The sequence below is a fragment of the Diadema antillarum genome, unplaced genomic scaffold (genome assembly GCF_040938485.1).
Source record: "Diadema antillarum isolate AM-2024a unplaced genomic scaffold, OU_Dant_1.0 scf00000017, whole genome shotgun sequence".
NCBI lineage: Eukaryota > Metazoa > Echinodermata > Echinoidea > Diadematoida > Diadematidae > Diadema > Diadema antillarum.
Window position 1 is genome coordinate 2,952,665 of NW_027270906.1, and position 22,794 is coordinate 2,975,458.

The 22,794-nt window shown below is 37.9% G+C and overlaps 1 protein-coding gene across 1 annotated transcript; it reads right to left on the reverse strand.

Moving 5' to 3' along the window:
- Window positions 1-6,571: 6,571 nt before the first annotated feature.
- Window positions 6,572-22,753, reverse strand: LOC139725693 (uncharacterized aarF domain-containing protein kinase 5-like; the record flags this gene model as incomplete). Its single annotated transcript, XM_071636778.1, has 14 exons — window positions 6,572-7,082; window positions 7,709-7,804; window positions 8,362-8,436; window positions 9,027-9,246; window positions 10,205-10,296; window positions 11,286-11,364; window positions 11,975-12,056; window positions 14,251-14,334; window positions 16,216-16,347; window positions 18,197-18,313; window positions 19,380-19,520; window positions 20,271-20,405; window positions 21,953-22,082; window positions 22,608-22,753. Coding segments are annotated over 14 exons (1,677 nt in total), but the record flags the coding sequence as incomplete, so codon positions are not given.
- Between the last annotated feature and the right edge of the window lie 41 nt (window positions 22,754-22,794).

Sequence of the window (22,794 nt, forward strand, 5' to 3'; positions counted from 1 at the left end):
GTGCGTGCATCACAAAAGATTACATCCGAAGTAATTCATGAAATCGCCACAATTCGGCTGATATTTGATGTAGAAATAGGCGCTAAAAGGATCGTGAATTCGGCCGTGTCGTATACGCATACACGAAATGCGAAGAGATTATAGGGAGAAAAATACTGGACACATTTTCAACCTCTTTTGGCCCGTGCATCATAAAGATTACAGCCGAATAATAATTCATGAAATCATCGCAACCCCGTTGAAGTTTGAGGAAACAATAGGTGCAAAAAGAATCATGATTTTTGGGCGTGTCGTATATCTATTAAGAACGCATTTACGAAATGCGAAGAGTTTATCTGGGAAAAATAAAGGACACTTTCAACCCCTTTTGGGGCGTGTATCATTAAAGATTACAGCCGAAGTAATTCATAAAATCATCGCAATCCGGCTGATATTTGAGGTAGAAAAAGGCGCAAAAAGGATCGTGAATTCGGCCGTGTACGGAATGCGAAGAGATTATGGGGAGAAAAATAAAGAACGCATTATCAACCATTCTAGCCGGTGCGTGCATCACAAAAAGTTACATCCGAAGTAATTCATGACATCGCCACAATTCCGCTGATATTTGAGGTAGAAATAGGCGCAAAAGAATCATGAATTCGGCCGTGTGAAACATCTTTTAAGAACGCACTTATGAAATTCGAAGAGTTTATCGGGAAAAAATAAAGGACATAGAATTATTTTCAACCCCTTTTGGCGCGTGCATCATAAAAGATTACAGCCGAAGTAATTTATGAAATCGTCACAATCCCGCTGATATTTGAGGTAGAAATAGGCGCAAAAAGTATCATGAATTCGGCTATGTGGTGCATCTTTTAAGAACGCACTAACGAAATTCGAAGAGTTTACCGGGAAAACATAAAGGACAAATTTTCAACCCCTTTTGGCGCGTGCATCAGAAAATATTACAGCCTAAGTAATTTATCAAATCGTCACAATCCCGCTAATATTTGAGATGGAAATGGGCGCAAAAAGGATTGCGAATTCGGCCCTGCATGTCGTGTACCTTTCAAGAACGCATGCACAAATGTGAATAGATTATCGGGAGAAAAATAAAGAACCCCTTGTAGCGCGTGCATCAGAAAATATCACAGCTAAAATAATTCATTAAATCGTCGCAATCCAACTGACCACCAAGAGCAGGTTACGCAGCAAGTTCGTGCGCCGATGTTTAGAAAAAGTCACAAACGCATTTGATACAATCTGATTTTGTTCATTATCATTTTACACTGTAATTCACAAACAAACATTCTATTTTTTCCTATCTTTTTTTTTATTTCTTGTGCTATAAATAATGCAAGTTTTACGAAACAAATATTACTCTGTAAAATGTACATGGGTGGGGGGGGGGGTACGTCCATAAAAAACAACAAAATAAGTTTGCAAGTCATTTAATGTTTTTTAGGTTGTCGTTGTTGACCGGTAAATTTTCTGTTCGGACCGGTAAAAAATTGTAAAACGGGGCATTTACCGGTCCGACAGAGACAGGTTGGACCGGCAGAAAAATGGGTTAGTGTGCAGCCCTGCATACAGACATACATGTTCACCCTCACACACACATACGCCATCGTAGACACATTATTAAACAACACACACACACACACACACACGGACTTAATCATACATACGCTACCACCCACTGAGAATCGTATTAATTTATCACTGATGCACATTACCAAAAACTATTTTTCATTTCGTTTAATATTTCAATGCCGTGTCAACCCATACTTCAAAGCCGCGATGCTATAGTCTAAACAAAATGCAACGTAATAATAATCAAATGAACAGCACATAGCACTGTCTCAGAATACTAATCTACGTACAGTCTGTCAGTAATCGTGTTGAAAACATTTCTTATTCATGTTGACCTATGACCTTTGTACATGATGACTTCTCTCAGAGTTCTTCAGTTAAATCTACAGTAGATCATACTGCCGTGACTGTTCAAAGATGCCTTTTAAAGGTAAATAATGGTATACTTTGTGCGCATTTCTAAAGATATTTGAGATACAGCAAAACTTGTATTAAATAAAAGATCTTGATCTTGACCTATGACCTTCATTAGATCCATCCTAAACTTGAAGATACATTTATCAATATGACTTTCGGGATCTACATGTCCGGTCCGGTTGAAGAAGTTTGACGGGAATATCACACGCTCTGAAAAGTGGCTTGAAATGTAAAATCGTGGCTACTGCATTCGAGCCTTTAAATGGGTCTGACCTCTGACCTTTGACCTCCCAATCTTCATCCAGTTTATCTCATTCGCATGGTCCCTCTCGGGTTTACCAAGTTTCATTACACAATGTCATTCTAACCGACGGAAAGACAGCTCTTATAATGACCTAAAGACAAATTCCAAGATCTACATTCCAGTTTTAATCAGAGCTTGTAATTATCTTCTTGGCAAATAAAGATATTTCTAAAAATCAAAACAATATGTACACTATATAAGTAGTAACATTTACGATATGATAAAGAAAATTATAATTAATCTGCATTCGTCATCTTCCTTGTCTTTATCATTTATCATCTTTGATTATCTTTTAGTTTAGCATACATCGTATATACAACTATTTTCATATCTCCTTTAGACCTGCATGTTGTACTAGTTTCACAATTATGTTCAAGACTTTTTTTAACAACAGAGCAAAACTCTTCTTATTATTCACATCGATTACTTGACATTGCCGCTCATTTTTGTGATTCCATTCAGACATTGAATATATCATTAAAAACATGATTTTCGAACTTTACAGGGAGAAATTATGATTTATGATGGTGAGGTATATAATGTATCAGTTTAATTTTTTACATAATGCGCTGTATAAACACGTAAAACCATGAAAACAGTACTCCATAGGCTGAAAAGATGTTAGAAAAGTTTTATCACACGACACTTGTAAACGGCGGCAATTTATAAGGCTACTCTGTGCTATAACGAGGTACACTAGTCCCACACATTTAGCGAGATACAAACGCTTTGAAAAAAAGAAGTACAATATAATTTCTTTGCTTAGCATCCGCGCTGCATACAGAGATAGATACGATTTTCACACTTGGAATAAATCATATAGGATAAAACCTTCATTTACATGTGATAAAAAAAAAAAATCTATGTCACAGAAGACACTGATGTGACCACATACGACAACATATTCAATAACCTACATCATGATAAATTGCGACAATTAGTTGTGCGTGGGGCAACGTCTCTCCCTTATAGGGCGATGAATGCATAATTCAAAAGACAGGGGATATGCATGTTTTCTATGAAGACATGGTACAATGATTGCATTCTACAAGACGGGGTCGATGACTTTATGACATTGTCAGTTATTACAACCTATACACGCGACTGGGTTCATGATTACAGAAAACAAGGTACATGATTGCGTTCTATAAGAAATGGGCTCAAACTTCACTTTGTTACTGCATTCTTTACGACAGAAGAATCAATAATGGCATTTTTTTTAGTATAAACTATTATGAGCCATCAATTAGGGCATTCTATAAGGCGGGAAACGTGATTGCCATCTACGTGAACAAGGTCACTTGATTGCACTCTATACAAAGACAGGGGCCGTGACTGCATTCGCCAACACAGCATCAAGTTACCATCAAGTTACAATGCATTCATTACGATAGGCTTAATGGCCATGAGGGCATTCTATTACACAGGGGTCATTATTGAGATGTATGAGAAAAGCGTACATGATTGCATCTTATAAAAACAGAGGCTAAGTAAGACACATAGTCAAGGTTGCGAACACAAAAATCAAAGAATATGTAAAACAATGATTACGCCCTCTACATCAATACACATATTTTCATTGAATTCATAGTACAACTAACCAATGTTATACTAGTAGTCTTATACAGAAGGTACCCTCTGGTTATTAAACGAAGATACTGTGTTCTTTGAGGTATCATACACCAAGAGGAGACAATACAAAACAAAACAAACCCATGATAGTTTGAGCAAAGGGAATACACTGTGGACATTTCTGGGCAAGTCATCATACTACACATACCCTCATAGATTGAAAAAAGAAATATGAAGCAGATAAAACAGTGTGTTATGCAACTAACACTACACGTCTCTTCTTGTCAGATAGCACCAACAAAAATTGTGAATACATACATGGCAGACTACTTTATCAGATATCCCAATGAACTATACACCTGTCAGTCTATGTATGTATTTTCACCGAGGTATAAATGTTCAGTCTCTGCAAATGTCTCTTAATCATCCATGCAGGGGGGGCATACTTCACATCCTGATCAATTGCCCATTCACAGAAACAAGCATAATATCAATCAGGTAAAATAAGTAAGAAATAACACAGTAACCTTTGCTTCAGAGCTGCTATTTTGCTATTTCCAAGACAAGCCAATGTTAACCCAGAGCTTCTAAGAGACATGTGCCTGATCAATCCACTCAAGTAGGTATTAAAGGGACTGTACAGTACTGGTTGAAGTGGGGATTCATGTTTTGAACATTCCTAAGTGAGAGAATGAGAAACTTCTTATGAAATATAAAAGAGCATGTAATTTTAAGAAGGATTCAACGTTTATTTGATGAAAATTGGTTTTCAAACGGCTGAGATATCCAAGAAAGTGATAATAATAAAAGGCGACAGGCCACGCCTTTTATTAGGATCTCTTTGTTTCACCTTATTTTTCGATATCTTAGCCATTTCAAAACCGATTTTCATCAAATAAACTTTCAGATACCCCTTGATAGAATTGCATGTTCTTTGATATCTCCAAGAGTGGTTCTGAATATCTCGCAAAATGTTAAAAGCTAAATCCTCATCTCAACCAGAACTGTACACACCCTTTTAAGCCTTTGTGTACTCATGAGTGCTGATTGGCACAGAAAACCTCATGTAGCACTGTACGCACTGTCCAAAGTCCCTGGCATAGAGAGGTTTAAAGGGGAGGGATATTTGCCTTCAATAGCAGATTGGAACATACTTCTGTTGACAAGGATGTCTTCCTCTCTCGCCTTCATTGCTATCACTCCCACACAGACACTCCAAGTATGCAGAGATTTTGAAGAGACTTAAATCCTACTCGAAAGGTTTAGGGAAGAAGACTTGGAGCACACACACATGCCCCTGTTGATGGGAAACACTGTCTACCTGTAAAATCATGCCTTTCTCGTTCCCACTCGATATACATAACGACACAAGTACTATGTTTGTTAATGAAATTTTCAAAATTTTGCACAAATATTTGCACTTCTTCAAGAAGTGTACAACTCGTTCATATATTGAACAATGACTGGCTGAATGACAGTCATGAATGATGTACAAATATATTACTGTACCTCTCATCCAAAGTACTGCATCTTTAAAGGTTTCAGCACGTGAATTAAACCTATCTACAGCAACAACACACAGCAGGTGGGGTATCCTCAACTGAAACATAGTGTGTTAAATGTGAGCAGAAACATCAAATTTGAAGGAATGTCAAGAGAGAGAACATCTTGAATCCAAACTTCCTCTTCACATCACAGAGTTAAACAAGATGAGAATGTAAAAAAAAAAAAAAAGATGCATAGTGTGAACTATTACTACATTTAACTATGCCATACCCTATTTCCATGTTTGCAAATCTGTGTGAAATACCATTTTGCAGGGCTGCACACTAACCCATTTTTTCTACTGGTCCAACCTGTCTGTCAGACCAGTAGGTGCCTAGTTTTTCCATTCATTACTGGTCCATTCCTGAAAAAAAGTTACTGGTCCGACAGTGATTTTTACTGGTCAGGGACCGTCGGACCAGTGCCAGTGTGCAGCGCTGCATTTTGCCATTAGTAGTTTTGCACAAATTACAAAATCATCTCACTTTGATATTCATCGGCCATGAAATTAAAGAAACAATATCAACATAAAAGGCAACATAAATGGCAAAATATTTCAGAATTCTCTACACAACAAAATATTGTAAAAATGCTAAATTCATCAAGGCAAAATGTTCTTAGATACATAATGTTCACATCAAAGCTACATAATGACAATCAAACAAGACATAGAACGAGTTGCTGAATATGAGAGGGGAAAAAGCAACCCTGGTGTGAGGATTTATTCACCTCCATAAGATAGAGTGAAGAAACAGACATGTGGAAGGTCTTCTCACGAGGTGTACACTTTATATCAAGACATAGCTTTCATTTGTAATGCTACTGCTAATACCACATATTATGACAACTACTTCTACTGAAACCTTTAACAATCATAATAACAATAATGATGATTATGATGATAATAATGATGAAATTAATAATAACAGTACCAACGATAGCAAAAAATACTGTGTATCTATTTGTGCTTTTAATTATAGCATCAAGGCACTTGCTGCGGGTACCATCATATAAAAATCAGAAAGAGTTTAGATGCTTCTTGATTCTGTTTTCCACAAATCAATATAGAAACAATTTTCAGTCACTTTTCCCCATCTGATGAATTTTAGCTCTGATTGGTCAACTCCAGGGGATCAAATGAAGAATACAAATTATGTTTGGAAGTGTAGAGAGTATACAAAGTAGAAATCTGTGAATTTCACTGTTTATATGAATTTAAACAAATGCTAGTGATACATATTTCCATTTTCTGAATACAGTGCATACAGAAGAATAATCAGTCTTGTTTCCCTAGTAGTGAGTTCACACATATGAAAGACTATTATGAAAAAGTTTAGCAATCGTACATACCAATCTGCTCACTTCCCACATCGAATAAAAAAACAAACATATACACCAACAAATACAGAAAGACAAGTACCCCTACAGCCAGTGAGACAAATAAACTGCAAGGTATCTTTTTATTCTATAGTACAGTAATAAGAAATGACTGCGACTGCATACCAACTGTAAAAGCATGGAAGTTCAAGAGTTGGCCGTCTTTGGAGGTAGCAAGCTGTCAAAGAAGCTACCAACATCTGCAGTCTGTGATGGCTTCTTAGAAGAGAACCAGCCCAGGCGTGCCATGACAGCAAATACCATCATGCTGAGCTTGTTGACGAATTCATCTGACCTGTAGAGCAACAGGTGCAGAGATTAAAAGATCAAAATTAATACAAACGAGAGATTAATGCTCAGCTTTCTGAGTAATTGACAAATATCACCCAGAATTTAACACAAGATTGTGAAGCAGTTTCAACATGTATTCTACCGAGTCTCAAAGAGATTACACTGTGTCTGAGATCAGACAGATAAAAGCTCCAGTAAGTATACCAAATCATTCCATTTATGTTTAAAACATCACTTTAATCTTGTCTACGAAAAAAGACAATAGATTGCAGTTCCATAGCAATCTTCCCTGAAAAAACAAGACCACTTGGAGAATACTTGCTAATTACCCAAACCTATACCTGTGGGTACATAAAAAAGAAAAACAATTTTCTGCTCGTAGCTGACAAAATTGCATGAGGGCTCTGATGGCAACAAAGTCAGGATAGCAGTTGCTTACAGTGCTCATGTTCTCCCAATGAACTTGGAGAATGAATGAATGAATGAATTATGAGGCAGTGTCAGTAAAAAATGATCTTACACAGACTGAAGAGAAAGGAAAGAGACAGATATAATATTTCTAATTTACAAGGTAGCACACACAAAACGAAATGTTTGGGTTGATTGTTAATTGTCGTGTCACTATCTCACCTAAGAATGAAGTCATAGATGAATCTTTGCCAGAGAGCGTTCAGTTGACCTCTGATTGACCTCTCCTGAGGCAGGAACTCCGAGCTGCCAGCAGCACTGAACAAGAAGTAAAACATTACCATCATCATGACGAGGAGAAAAGAAAACCCTAAGCAAACACTGCAAGTGGTTTCTCTCTGACAGGTTCATATCACAAAACTGGAAGCATGGTTCATCAAAATCAATGTATAAAATTAATTGTTTTTTATGCAGTAGCTGATTCTCTACACCATGGTACTACACTTCAACCCGTTGAGGATGGGCTGATTTTGCAACAACACGCATTTGCCATAGACCCCTGCCAAAGTACACTTGGGGCTCGTCCTCAACGGGGTAATAGTATTAAATCATCATAAAGTTGTAGAAGCCTTACAGACGCACTGTCATTTATGACAATTACTACAGCTCTTTGGGCAGCTGAGAACCAAAAAATATTTTTCCCCTCCTATCTACTCATTGGACAGATTATATTAGTTACAATTATTGAAGATAAGACAAAGGGTTTCTATCAAGCACTATCTATGTTTTCTGCATCCTTCTCTAGTTCATTTTCAGCCAAGAAGTCCCTAAATCCATCAATAGAATATCTGTGGGTAAGAAGAAATTTAACTTACCATCTTCCCATAGTGACCAAGTAGTTCACTGGTTGGTCTAAAGCTCTATCAATGTACCTCACCGTATTCATGTTCCTGAGAGTATGAAAAACAATGATGAGAAAATGTATATGTAGTAGTCAAAACCACTTTTATCCCGTGACATCACAATGAAATCAAAAAATATTCTAATGAATTTTATCATTAATTTTCTTTTAGCATAAAGCATTCATGCCATACATGGCAGCATTTCCTTTCGCACTGATATCACTTGTTAAGCAAACTTTCCTGAATTCTTAAGTTTCCAAAGTAACTGTATACGACTTCAACTGATCAGTTTCACATACGTGTACAACGAACATTACATACAACTACTTGGACTGACTGTGACTGTGCTAATCATTCCTCTTTCGCAAAAAATATTGCCACAATACAAAAATAGTGGACCACATCTGTTGACATCTGAGGTGTTGAATAAAACATAGTGTATGGTCTTTACTTCTGCAAAGGAACAAGATTTCACACTCTGTGAAAGATGAGGCAAAATATTCAACCACCTCGTTGAATAGAGCATCTCTATCTTTCACTTTGTGCGAAATCTAGTATCATCGCATTCATGGCCATTCAATATTTGTATAATGGAACCACGTCTCACAAGCTAGCATGGCTGAGTAAAGATGACTTACCTCATGATTAGGTAGAGGCATTTAGGGAAGGTCTTCATGAAGTCGTTGAGGCGCTCCTGAAATTCTTCCATCTTGTCTTGCATCCGGTGCATCTCATTGTGGACCTCCCTGCTCATCTTGCGAAGCTCCGCGTTGGAGAGAGCAAACGACATGTGGAGCCCTCTCCTCGCCTTCATGTTCAGAGGGCGCTGTGTCAGCATCATGCCCAGTATCAAGTATTCTGGGTGGCGAACAGAAAAAATGCTGAAAGTCACAGATACCAACCTTGTAAACAGCACTGCGATATTCTGAGGGCTGAGAAGCTGTATTTTTGGTGGAAAAACAATGGCCCGAATTCACAAAGGTGGTTTAAACTTAGACCATGGTACAAATTTAGACCATGGTCTAAAATAAGCATAAAACAGGCATACCTTTGACATGCGCCTATCAAAGCGCGTTCGCTACTGGACGTCTGTTGTATATGCAATTTGTCAATCGTATTTACGCAGGAGAAATTTGCATAAACCATGGTTTAAACCAAGGTTTCAATTGTACCACCTTGGTACCTTCGTGAATTCAGGCCAATGTGTTTACATTTTCTGCAATAGACATGTGTAGTCATACGATCTTGGAAAGACAATATTTTTCATGAACTCTGCAGTATTTCTGGCAAAAAACAAACAAACAAATAAACAAACCGACTGTGTAAAATACTGCAAAAAAAAGTACCAATTGGCATCTCTGCAAAGTGATTTTGTAATACCAGACTACACAGAAATTTATTGGGCAGATGAACTTAAAATCTAGAAATCAGCAGAGAACATTTTTGGAGGGATTTCACTGACAAATCTGAAATCATGGGTGGTTGCACAATCGGTTGCTAAAGTAACACCATCTGATATATTTCTCTGGAAGAAAGCCATATCCACCAATCTCTGTATAGTACTGAAATTTAGCTGCATCATTCTGCACAGGTCCATAAACTGCACTTTTATGTAAGCTGAGAACATATTCTATCAATTCTAACAAAGTAACCATATTTGCAATATATGTCCCGTCAGGATGAATAAGAAATGAAGATGTCATCATCTTCATACAAGATGCTGTGGAATCTACCATGCAAGTCTTTTAATAACTGAAGCAAGTTCCCTGACCACTGCAGCAAGTTAGCTGACCATTGGTCAGTCAGGTGTCCATACCTGGGACACCCATCTCGTTTGCATGTTGGATCATGGCAGGCTCGTCCTTCAGGATGACAGCCCTCCAGAACTGACCAAAGGCCACTCGGATACTGAGAGTCACATAAGATGAGAAACAGAACTTAGTTATCAAATGTACATTAAAGAAGCAACTGCAGATTGAGAGCTTTAAAAATGCTGTACAGTACTGGTTGAGGTGGGGATTCATGTTTTTTACATTCCTAAATGAGATAATGAGAAACCTCTCATGAAATATGAAAGAGCATGTAATTTTAAGAAGGATTCAACGTTTATTTGATGAAAATTGGTTTTCAAATGGCTGAGATATCCTGAAAAGTGATGATAATAAAGGACTACAGGCCACAACTTTATTAGGATCTCTTTGTTTCACCTTGTTTTTGGATATCTAGGCCACTTCAAAACCGATTTTCATCAAATAAACTTTTGATACCCCTTAGAATTGCATGCTCTTTGACATCTCATAGAGTGGTTTATGAATATCTCGCAAAATTTTAAAAGCTAAATCCTCACCTCGACCAGAACTGTACACACCCTTTAATTTGAACAAATATGGAAAAACAACAACAACAACAACAACAACAACAACGGTGAAGTGCTTTCGACACATTTATGATACAGCAAACAGGATGCATGCCGCATGGGCATTTCTTGCAAAAGATTGGGCAGAGGCACTTTTGTACAACTAAATATACTTTTATATTTCATGTCTGATATAAAACCAGACAAAAACAAAACAAAACAAAACGAACAAGTCAACGAACCTATCGAACATGGGAACCTAGCTTAGCCTGTACAAAATCTATGGATATTTCATGACAAGTTAAAGTAAATGCCACAGGGGTGCTTGACACTGTCTTTCAGATAAATTTAGTGTCAAATGATCTAGACTTCAACGCCCTGAGTTATGACTTCCCTAAACTCTCAAGTCAAAACTCATTTTACACAACATTTACATGGTGCCCCTCTCGATTCCAAAGTTCTTGAATTACAAGTCCTTTGGGCAGGACCTGAGCTACGCACATTTCCAGTTTATTCCCAAGCTCTATACACCATGACTCACTTTGATGGAACCTCCTCATACAGGCCATGGTCTAAGACTACCAGCTCTGCTTTGCCTCGAGGATTCTTCCGAACCAGCACTGCAGAGAATTATCATGCCAAAAAAACATATATAACTGTTAAACAATTTGTAAGATTGTTACACTTGCCTATCTGTACAGTTCCTTTCAACTACCAGGTACAAATTTCCATGGAACTCCTTACATCCAGCTCATCAGTTGAATATAATCAGGGAATAATTTTTCAATTCAAACTTGATTAGCAATTTCAGCCAATGAACAATATTTAAAATGGTATCCTGTACACTTACTTCTATGGAAGAAAATTGCCTCAAGTTAGTTTGTGTAGCAGTGGTGTAAAAATGTGTAGCAAATTGCGATGCGATACCGGGAAAATTATTCCCTGCTACTTGAACAGGACTTCATCACAACTAAAAGTTCGTAAGACTGTGAGTCTGTCAATTGTGCTAAGTAATACAAATGGGCAGCTCATGACGGGAAGAACCTCCTCCTGCTGACACTTAAGTTCTTCATCACAAAAATGGGTGGACAATTAGCTTTTATGACAAGATGATATTGACTAAGAACATCTTCAATTCTTTTGTTTGCTTTGCTCACTCACAGCTTGTTTTTGCCATTGCTGAGAGATTTCAAGATTCTGAAATTCTACGCCAATTGCATTCATATTTACCATTTCCAGGGTGAGGATCTGCATGCACAAAGCCAGTGTGGAAGATTTGTTCTCCAAAGACTTTGATAAGTTTTCCATCAACCTACAGAAAAAAAAATATCACAGAAATAAATAAAGTAATACACAAAAAACAACAAATGAATAAATGAATGAATGAATGAATGAATGAATGGATGGATAAATGAATGAATGAATGAATGAATGAATGAATGAATGAATGAATGAATGAATGAATGAATGAATGAATGAAAAGAATTATGAGTAAATATAGAGGAACACACAAACAAATGCAGGCAAAGCTTTGAATGTTAAAAAAAAATAAGGTCTATCTTTGAACTGATAGAAGAAAGAGAAAAAGGATCGTTGAGGAAATACATTGAAGAATCTTTGGCTCCGTGAATATATGTGTCCCTCTCATAGAACTTTCATACATGTATTTCAAAAGTTTAAAGAAATCATGGCTATCAAAAAGACACGCCAGCCAGAATTACAATTCATACTGAAATCTCAAATGGTTATGCAGACCAAAGGTATTCCATAGATATTCTATCAAATACTGTGAAAGCTTAAGGCAGCGTCCAGTTGCAATGCTGTCTAAGACTCTACTCATCATGGCCCCATTTCATTAAAAAAAAGTTGTTATGATAGCAACTCTTGCTGGAATGGCAAGTGTCATGGTAACAACAAGAATCCAGCTTCCTGATTGGCTGTTACTACAGGAAGTTGCTATTCTACCGAGAGTTTGTATCCCAACATCTTTCATTAAAATAGGGCCCAGATGTGACTGTAACTTCAAATTTGCAACATTAATTGCATGATGAGGTTTTATTCAGAGTGTCTGTAGGCCTGCCCAGTTCAATGCACCAGGATGTGATTTGGAAGAGAGACTTACTAGCTTTCAAACCGATGCAAAAATTAACACTGGTGATAACAGGATGTGACGGCGGAATATGGTATGTTGCCTTACCGCACATGATAACTTTATGACCACATCCTGGCAGTAAAAGACATCCTTGTAATCCTACCAGTACTTTTGACAGTTTGGACTTGACACCTAGATAAAATAACATTCTGCGAACACAAGATTAATTTCCTAATGTCTGGTATGCTAGTATCTAATGTTTCCTCCAGAACATTGCCGCTCTCAGATAGCATGCACTCCTCTCAAATTTCAAGCTGAGAATTGAACGTTTCGTTATGAGAAGAAAAAAAAAGGAGCTTCAACTTGTACAGATCCTACAATTACTACTAACAGCCTTCATTTTTCTCCCAATAGGTAGACATGAACCTAGTTACTTTCTGAGAATTTTGACAAGTATCAAATCCATAGGGCATTATCATATCTTGGTAACAGTGTGTTTGGAGGGCACGGCAAGGTAAGGACCTTGTTTTTGCTACATGACAGATACACCACCTCTAACCATAGTTATTTCACAACTATTTTCAGCTCAAAAATTCCTATCAACTCCACCAAACTACCAGGGGCCCGTTGCATAAAACTCCAACCGGATTTTTTTGCGGTTGAAATCACAAAATTCCGGTTGGAAGCTCCCAACCAGAGTTTTTATGCAACGGATTTTACATTCTTAGATAAGCAACCTTAAAAATTTCAGGTTGGGCAAATCCCAACCTAAATTTTTTAAGGTTGCTAAAAAAGTTTTATGCAACGGGACCCTATTGGTGGAATTTTTTGGCCAGGTTGAGGTTCAATAACATTCTATCACTTGATGCAGTCTATGTTATATAGAGCGACATATTACTGGCCCCTGCATTCACCCAGTCGACTAAATATTTTACAAGCACAAACGTAAGCATATTACTAGTATCAAAACATGCAAAGAGACGGAAGTCACATGTTAATCTTTATGACTCCATAAATTTGGTAACACAATTTATCATTTCTCGTTTTTTTTTTTCTTAACAGAAATCACAGCCAGGCAATTAATACTTCATGGAAGTGTGTCTTATAAGTAAAAAACAGACAAATAGCAGTCTTCTTTTGCCCATATTCTCACTTATTTGTTTCAAGAATCAGCACATAAGCCATCAACGAAGTGCAGTCTAATCATTGTCAACTGAATGCTCTAAATAAACTAAACGGACGAAACAGAATAAAAGATAGCTTGGCAAACACAAAATGCTGTAGCTGGGTAAGCACCCACCTGACTTACTTTCACTGTCAAGAACAACGTTTGGCCTATCTCTTCACAAGGTGAAATGCTTACATCACGCAGTTAATAACTATGTCTGGTCTGCATTCCCCCAAAGAATCTTACATCAGCTAAATTGAAGCCAAGCTCCTGCATCTGTTCCTTCTCCGACACTTTGCATCCGTTGACGAACTCCATCGTCAGAATCCTCTGGCCATACGATACAGTTGAGGCAATCATATCAATCATAATACTCTCATCAGAACTGTCAAACATTAAAATATTTCCACTGAAAATGAATATACGCTGGTACCACTCCAGGCAAAGAAATAGAGATTAATTTGTATGAAAACTGCTTTCGTAACATTTCCAAATATCGTCAACTCAGGACAGTGAACGTTCTGTTCTCATTTTTATCTGGCTTCTTTTCAGTTGAAATAACTCAAGATACATACATTTAATTTTTTTTTTAAATCAGAGAAAATACAGAAACGAACAAAACAACATATGACAATATGGTGACAAAGAAATAAAAGTGAACCTAAAGAGGGAATGTATTTTGACATTAGTTATTCCAATATTCCTATTACCCATGTGGCCATTCCTGTTTGATGCTCAATTGAATATTTTTGTTGTTGCTGCTGTTGAAACAATAGCCATCTCTATTTGGAGCACCGGCATCACATTACAAACTGTGAGTGATTCTTTCACAATGTCTGTGAACAGCTATTCGAGATGGTATAATATTATGTCAAATCTGAACAATAAAGATTCGTGCATTCAGAAACATTCAATGATTTTCTCAAATTTCCACTTTTCCATTCATTGCTAAAGGTAATTTCCTGTACTCTATCGATCCACCAATGAGGTTATAAACTGCACGGTCGCAGCTTCTGCCTCCAACACTACTATTTTCCTTGAGCCCCTAACAGGGGAAATCATTGGGTTGGGTTCAAAGCCTATGTAGTTCTATATATAATCCTTGACTGTTTTGAAAGATGGCACAAAAATTGATCTCATTGAGCAATTCAGGAGAACAAACACTGTATGGCCTGCTTCAATGATATTTCACTTTCACAGTATGCATTATTATTACAGGAGTTATCAGTAACAATGTGAAACTCTGCAACAACTTTGCAAGGATTCTAATGCCCCTTTCTGTTTCAATCAAAACAACTCATGCTTCTGTATGATTTATTTTCATCAATGTATGTACATAATTTATCATCTTATGAAAATCAAATTTGAAATAATGAATATGTGTGGGTTGAAATGATAAATTCCTCCTGCCACCCCAGTATACTACAAACACAGTCCTTTTGAGAGAGGCTGACATCACGGTTAGCTTAATGGTCTCAGATACTCTGCATAGCGGGGATGGAAACCTTGTAACTAAGGTATTGCAGTTTTCTGAGGGCTGAAAAGGCACTTTTTGGCAGAATTATGCTTTTCTTTCCCACAATAGACATAGGCAGTACAGAGACTCCAACCCCAAGCACCTTCTGATCTGGAGATTCTCCCGCCTGAAACCCTTAGCAAACGAGAGACTCCAACTTGATGTGTGCGAAGCGCGAAATTCCCAGGGTTCTAGATGCTCTCTGGTGCTATCTAAGGCATACTTTTTCAACATACGATAGAAATAAGTAAGAAATCCTTTCCAACGGGAGACAAAGAGCCAGGGCGGGAGAAATTAAATCTCAAACGGGAGAATGGGAGATTTTGCAAATATGGGTTTTCGGCGGGAGATCTCCCGTCGAAAACGGGAGAGTTAGAGTCTCTGGCAGTATACTATTTGAGGAAAAAGCTGCATTTTTCATGAAGCCTGCAGAAGGCCTATTTTGGGGAAAAAACAAACAAACAAAACAGTACAAAATACGGGGGGAAAAAGGAAACAGTTTGCATCTCCGGTATAATGAGAGACCCTGGCCTATTTTTGGGCCCACCGTGTACTGATATTTCCTCTTTTGAAGAACGTTAGTTCTAAAAGTAACCTACTAGTAGTCATCTAATGATTGAAACAGAATATTTGGTTCTCAGAGGATGACACCATGGTAGGTACTAACTGAAAGTCACTGAACGTTATTAATTTACCTTGTTTGTGTAGTTCCAATGTACCTTGGGGACGTAGATGTAGTCTAGATGCTGCAGCTGTTTCGCACACTTCTCTGAATTCCTCCCTTCATTCTCAAAGTCTAATTCCTTCTCCAGGGGACCTTCCATGTCCTGAGAAAAGTAAAGATTCAGCAAATTCACTCGGTGCTTGTTCACTGATTGGGTGAGAGCAACGAGCAGCCTCTTTGCTTTTTAAGCAGATCTAGGGCCCCATTTAGTAATAGTAAAAGTAATAATAATAATAATGATAATAATAATAATAATAATAATAATAATAATAATAATAATAATAATAATAATAATAATAATAATAACACACCTATTTAATCTCATTCGATAACAGTGATGGATATAAAGACTGTAAAAGATAATTCATCTAACGGTGGATATGAGTCTGGTTCTATGAACCGTCTCTCACTCGTCAGGAGAGACGTGGATGGTCAGGCGTCTCCTGGACATAAACAAAACACTGACCATGATCAACACGAGGATGTCATTGATCCACTTACTTTCAAAAGCCAGAAACGAACAGAAAGATCCGCAAAGTGGAGAGAAAAGCAGCTGCACGGGCAGTTTTGCAGAGAGACGGAGAACATCAGCAGTAATGACACATGGTTATGGCTGAAGAAAGGAGAACTGAAGAAGGAGACAGAAGGACTGATCATCGCTGCCCAAGAGCAAGCACTGTCAACAAATGCTCTGAAAGCCAAGATAAGGAAGAGAGATGTGGATGCCGCATGCAGGATATGCCGAGAAAGAGACAAGACAGTGCAACATATTGTATGTGGCTGTAGTAAATTGGCGCAAAAGGAGTACAAAAGACGACATGACAAACTGGCACAAGTCCTTCACTGGGAGCTTTGCAGAAAACATGAAATACCATGTGAGAGCAAATGGTATATGCACGAACCACAGAAAGTTTCTGAAAATGATCAAGCTAAAATCCTGTGGGATTTCGATGTTCAAACTGACAATGTCATCCAGCACAGGCGTCCGGATATCATCGTCGTAGAAAGGGCTCGACAAATGTGCACAATCGTCGATGTCGCGGTACCGGGAGACAGCAGAGTAGCCGAGAAGGAGAAGGAAAAGATAGAGAAGTATCAAGACCTTGCCAGAGAGCTTCGCCGCCTGTGGAATATGAGAATGAAGGTGATCCCTATTGTCGTTGGAGCACTCGGAACAACGCCAAAGCAGCTGCGACGGCACTTGGACGACGTTGGTGTGCCAGATCGAGTGCAAACGCTCCAAAAAGCAGCATTGCTGGGGACGGCACGAATCCTGAGAAAAGTACTGGAAGTCTAAGGTTCCAGGATGGAACTTGACGTGATATTAATCTCCAAGAGATATCTTGTGAAGATAGAGATAATAATAATAACAATAATAATAATAATAATAATGATAAAAATAATAACAATAATAAACAACTAATAATATAACATATATGATAGCAACTCTTGCTGCAATGGTAAGTGTCATAAAAACAGTAACAAGATGAATCCTGCTTCCTGTTGGCTGTTGCCACAAGGAGTTGTCATAGTACCAAGAATTGTTACCCAACATTTTTTATGAAATGGGGCCCACATGTCTTAGAAATGAGTCGCCAGTGAATGAGGGAACATGTAATCCTACTCACTACATTCAGTTTGGGAAAGTGGCCCATATAAGGGACTATCACATTTTTTAGTCCCATGTTGATTTTTGCCAGCACTTATTGCTGCCAGATTTGGGAAGAAGTTAACAAATGCTGAAGAAACACCAAGGCGGGATATGGCCACATACTTTGGCACATGAAATTACCATTTCCCAGGCTACCACACAGAAAATGCAATGCATATTTGCCAACATCATCTGCTAATAAACACACTAACAAACAAATAAATCAACAATCATCAAAGGTGCAGGAAAAAAAGGGTCCCATCCATTGTCGTGAAATATTTCTTTCCTTCTGTTTTAATACCTTCAGCATCTGTTTAAAGTTGATCGTCTTTGGGTGCATCCAGTGGACAATGCCAAGAAGGATCCCAATGGTTCGGAGGTCACCTTTGTACTGGTCTCTTAGATTGATGTACTGAACCTGTCAAAGAAAAATATCAAAATGAAAGGTTGAATCAACTTTCCCAAACTAAACAGCTTCACAATTTTTTTCACCTATTTCCAAGCATGAAGTTATATGAAACGATTTCAGGGATATTTTGTCATTGAAATTACCTCCTACTAAGGATTCAGTTCACTATTTTTGATTGAACATAAACCGTAACAAAATTTGGGAGGAATATATACGTATAATCTATAGAACATCTGTTTGGTAATTACAGCACAATGCTGGTAGATATCTTTTGTTACAGCATTTTAATCATCCAATTGGGGAGCCATAAATCAAAGGTTAAAATCAGTGTGTGTTCTTGGAGTCTTAAGCAGACTATCTACAATGCATGAATGGTAACACAATCCTGATAATGATAATTTCATTTGATTGATAATCATTCAATTATTATTATCATAATCTTTATCAACACAAGCATTACCAATTATTCTATGTCACACATTTTGGTAATACATTTTCACAGGCATGTATGTATATCTGCACATTAGAAACCACCACCATATGTTACATTTGATAAAACAGAATTGTATTATTCTGTATACACAACACATTTAGCGAGTCTTATTGTTCTGCCAATTAGAACTTCCTAACAATTTCAAGAGTGATTAAATTTGCGACCATGGAGTACAGTAAACAAATATAAAAATGTACACATGTATGACACATTCATGTGGGGATAAGACTTACCATTTTCATAATGTGTTGTTAAATTCGCGAATGGCACCTACTGTAAAACATGATATATTCATGGCATGAAATTTTTGTGAATTGGAGCTGATGGTCTTTTTTTTGCGGCATGAAGTTTTCGCGAATTGCCACTGGCTTTCAATGCGTACAGTGTAGACAAGAACTTTCATGTGCATTTTGATTTCGCGAATCTTAGCTCTTGCAAAATTTGCGAAATTGAAATGCACGCGAACATTCCTCATTTTACAGTAACTTGCAAAATTTGCGAAATGGTGTTTACAGTACGTGATGTGTTTCATCCCAAGAGGGTTCAAAATGAATTGCTATGGACAGGGATACAGTCACATACCTTGACTGCCACCTCATCTCCATCATGTGTAGTAGCCTTGTGTACCTGGGCCAGGCTAGCCGCTGCCACTGGCTCCACATCAAACTTAGCAAACAGCTGGTCTGGGGTCTTCCCAAATTCCTCCAGGAATAATCTGTCCAGCTTTGAAGTCATGGGTAGAATTAAGAAAAGTTCGACATGCATCATGCCATGCTAGATTCCAGCATTTTCTTACTTTAAAACGTATTTCAGTTTCCAGTCACAAACTTTGAAAACTATCCAGCAGCATCCTTTCAGAATGCTACTTGTAAAGGATTAACATAAACAAGACAGGAGTTTGTTCAGTCTACAAAGTTTACAAAACATCAGAGTTCCTAATATGGCTCTGCTGCATAACTCATCTTAGATGGACCCAAAATTGGCTATAACTGATGTCACTACATGTCAAAGATGTTTGGGTTTTTTTTTCTTAAGCAAGATTTGGACCAGCATGCCATACAATTTGTGGAATAATGCCCCTTCCTTTTTTTTTCTGCCATCTTACTGAAAACAGAAACCACCCAGGCTCTCTGTTACATTTGGGACCAAATACAGAGATTCCAGAATTGCAATTAACCTAGCAGTAACTAGGACTAAAACTTTTCATTGTCCTTGTTGCTTACCTTAGTCTTCGTAATGCAAAATCAGTAAGTGCTGTGATAAGGAAATCAGTGACAGAATTTAAGTGGAGTTTCACATGCCTCAAACTATTTAATTCTATCAATATCACTTGGAAATTCACTGCATGGAAAATTGAACATTTCATGATGTTGGTCCTAAGAAAGAGTTTAATGTTCTCAAGTTAGGAGTCATGCTGGTTCTATTTGCAATAGATGCTAAGTCAATATTTCAGAAGAAGAAATGAACACTGACCTCCTTGTATTCTCTGGCCAGAGCTCTGTCCTGTAGAGTAGCCAGTTTCTGTAGAATGTCCTTGGGTAGGATGTAATTAGCAGTCACCATGTACTGACCAAGCTTTACATAAAGCCCACCATTCTTCAGACAACCCTGTCATTATGAGAAGTCAGAGAGAGCTATGCAAATATGTAATTTCATGATTCAAGTCTGCAAGCACAACTTTAGATCCATGCAAACAATATTGAATAATCAAGTGTAATGTCTCATGTCACATTAATGGCAGATATCTTTAAGGTAGATATCTTCGAGTGGATTTTGAGACCATAGCAATTTATGTCAACTAAAATATGCTACAGATATGTATACATAACTTAGAGGAAAACAGACTGCTTCAAATGAAAACCTTTCTATTTTGAATAACAATTTGGTCTAAAAAAATAATATATATAAATTTAATAGTCTCCAACATACTCATGGGCAACAATTACCTGGTATGTGGTACAGAAGTTGCAAAATAAAATTTCCGAGCAGCGACACTACCACCAGGCTGTCCCTGGTTGCCGCAAAATAAAATTTACTGTGTTGTAGAAACTGGAAAGTCCTTATGTACAGATGCTTACAGTATTTTGAATTTGATGACTGGAAAGAGACTGCAGGGACAAGAAAAATCAATGTTTGAGGCATCCATTGTACAAATTAATGGGAATGTCTAAATATATAATGCTCAAGTATTATCTGAGCAGTGCACACACACATACACACGCACACACACACACACACAAAATATGGAACTTGCGATTTCAATATTATACATCGCTACATAACTCATGTGACATTGATGCTAGAATCACAGTAAGAATGCACGAGTGAAATCGATCAACAGTAAGTAATTTGTTTCTTTTTCTCTTTTCTTTTTAATTACGAGATCTTTTTAAGGCTTCATATTATCACACAAGAAACATTATAACTGAAATATTATTATTGCATAGTGTAAAGATATAATCATTGATATCACTGTTACTTCTACTACTATTATTTAATGTTATCATATCATGTTTATAATTGCCGCTCTTATCAATATATCATATTACCATTTCATTATTATCAACTATCATCATCAACTTCATGAACTTCATAATCATCACCAGAAGTAACACAAATAGTAATATCATCGTCATCACTGTCTCATCAGCAGACAATTTCCCCTTCCTTTTCTTTTCTTCAGTTTCTTCTCTTTCTCCTTCAAACATACTTTGGCCTCATTGCTCCACCCACAGCTTGTCACACATTCTCCAAGACCCCGTTTACAGTGCAGGGCTGGGCCGAGCCCGGCCTCAATTGCGGTACTAGGCCCCACAATTCTGTCCGTTTATAGTGGAGGGCTCGGCCCGCGCTTTTAATTCAAACCTTTCAATATTTTGTCGTAGTGGTGCTCTGCTTGTAAACAAACGATTATTACTGGGAGTGCGCCGGTCGCAATTTGGTACCGCATTTGGCCCAGTTTGCGTTTACAATGAGAAAAGGCCGGGCCAAGCCGCGGCCGAGACTACCTCCAGAGCTTGGCCAAATGTGCGGCCGATTTTGGTACCGCATTTGGCCTTTTGCGCGTTTACAGTGAAATGAAGGCCGGGCTCGGCTGTGGCCGAGCCCGGCCCCTTCACTCACTGTAAACAGGGTCCAAATCAACACAGACCCACCTGCAGGAGGCGATCGGCGGTCCTCCTGTGACACGCCCGGATGGCTTCTTTGTATTCCTCACTCTCATTGTCCACATTCCATAGACTCCACTTGTAGTCTAGTGATACCAGGGTGCCCACGTAAAATGTCCTGGCAGGGGTGAAATTGCATGATAATTGATGATATTAAACATGTACACTGTGGCGTTGGTAGTAGAGCATCAAGCACCATCTGAATAATCAGTAGAGGAATAATATTACACTAATTTTTCAATGCTTACGATTGTTTTCCACACAGGCTCTGTTCCACTTCCCATTCATGTAAAAACTATGCAGCTGTCAAATACATTTCTGCGTATGATAGAGAATAATTGCACACTGTGTGGATGACTGTAACCCCTTTATCATCACATTTCCTAAGTTATATCATAGGCAAAGCGCAAGAAAACAAAAAGTAAGCATCCTAGGAACTTGGACACACTAGTCTTGCTTTAACTGTTGGCTGACTTGCTGGCTGGCTTGCAGGCATTAATTATTCCCTAAATATTTTTCCAAAATTTATCTAGCTGATTTTGACTAGTATTGCTCAATATCAGGTTTGTTGTTGTTCTTTCTTTCTTTCTGCCTTCCTTCCTTTCTCTGTTTGTTTTTCTTCACAGGAATCTCTTATTCTTACCTGAAGAATCTGACAAAACCTTCTGCTGTGACGTAGGTTCTTCTCCTAGCTGCACTGTCCATGGAGGCATACGCCCCAGCCCCTCCCAGCACTGTCACCCCAAGCAATCCTCCAAAAATCTTTCTGAAGAGACGTCGTTTGGGTCTCACCACTGCAGTAGAAGGTGAACTGCTAAACAAGGCCCCAC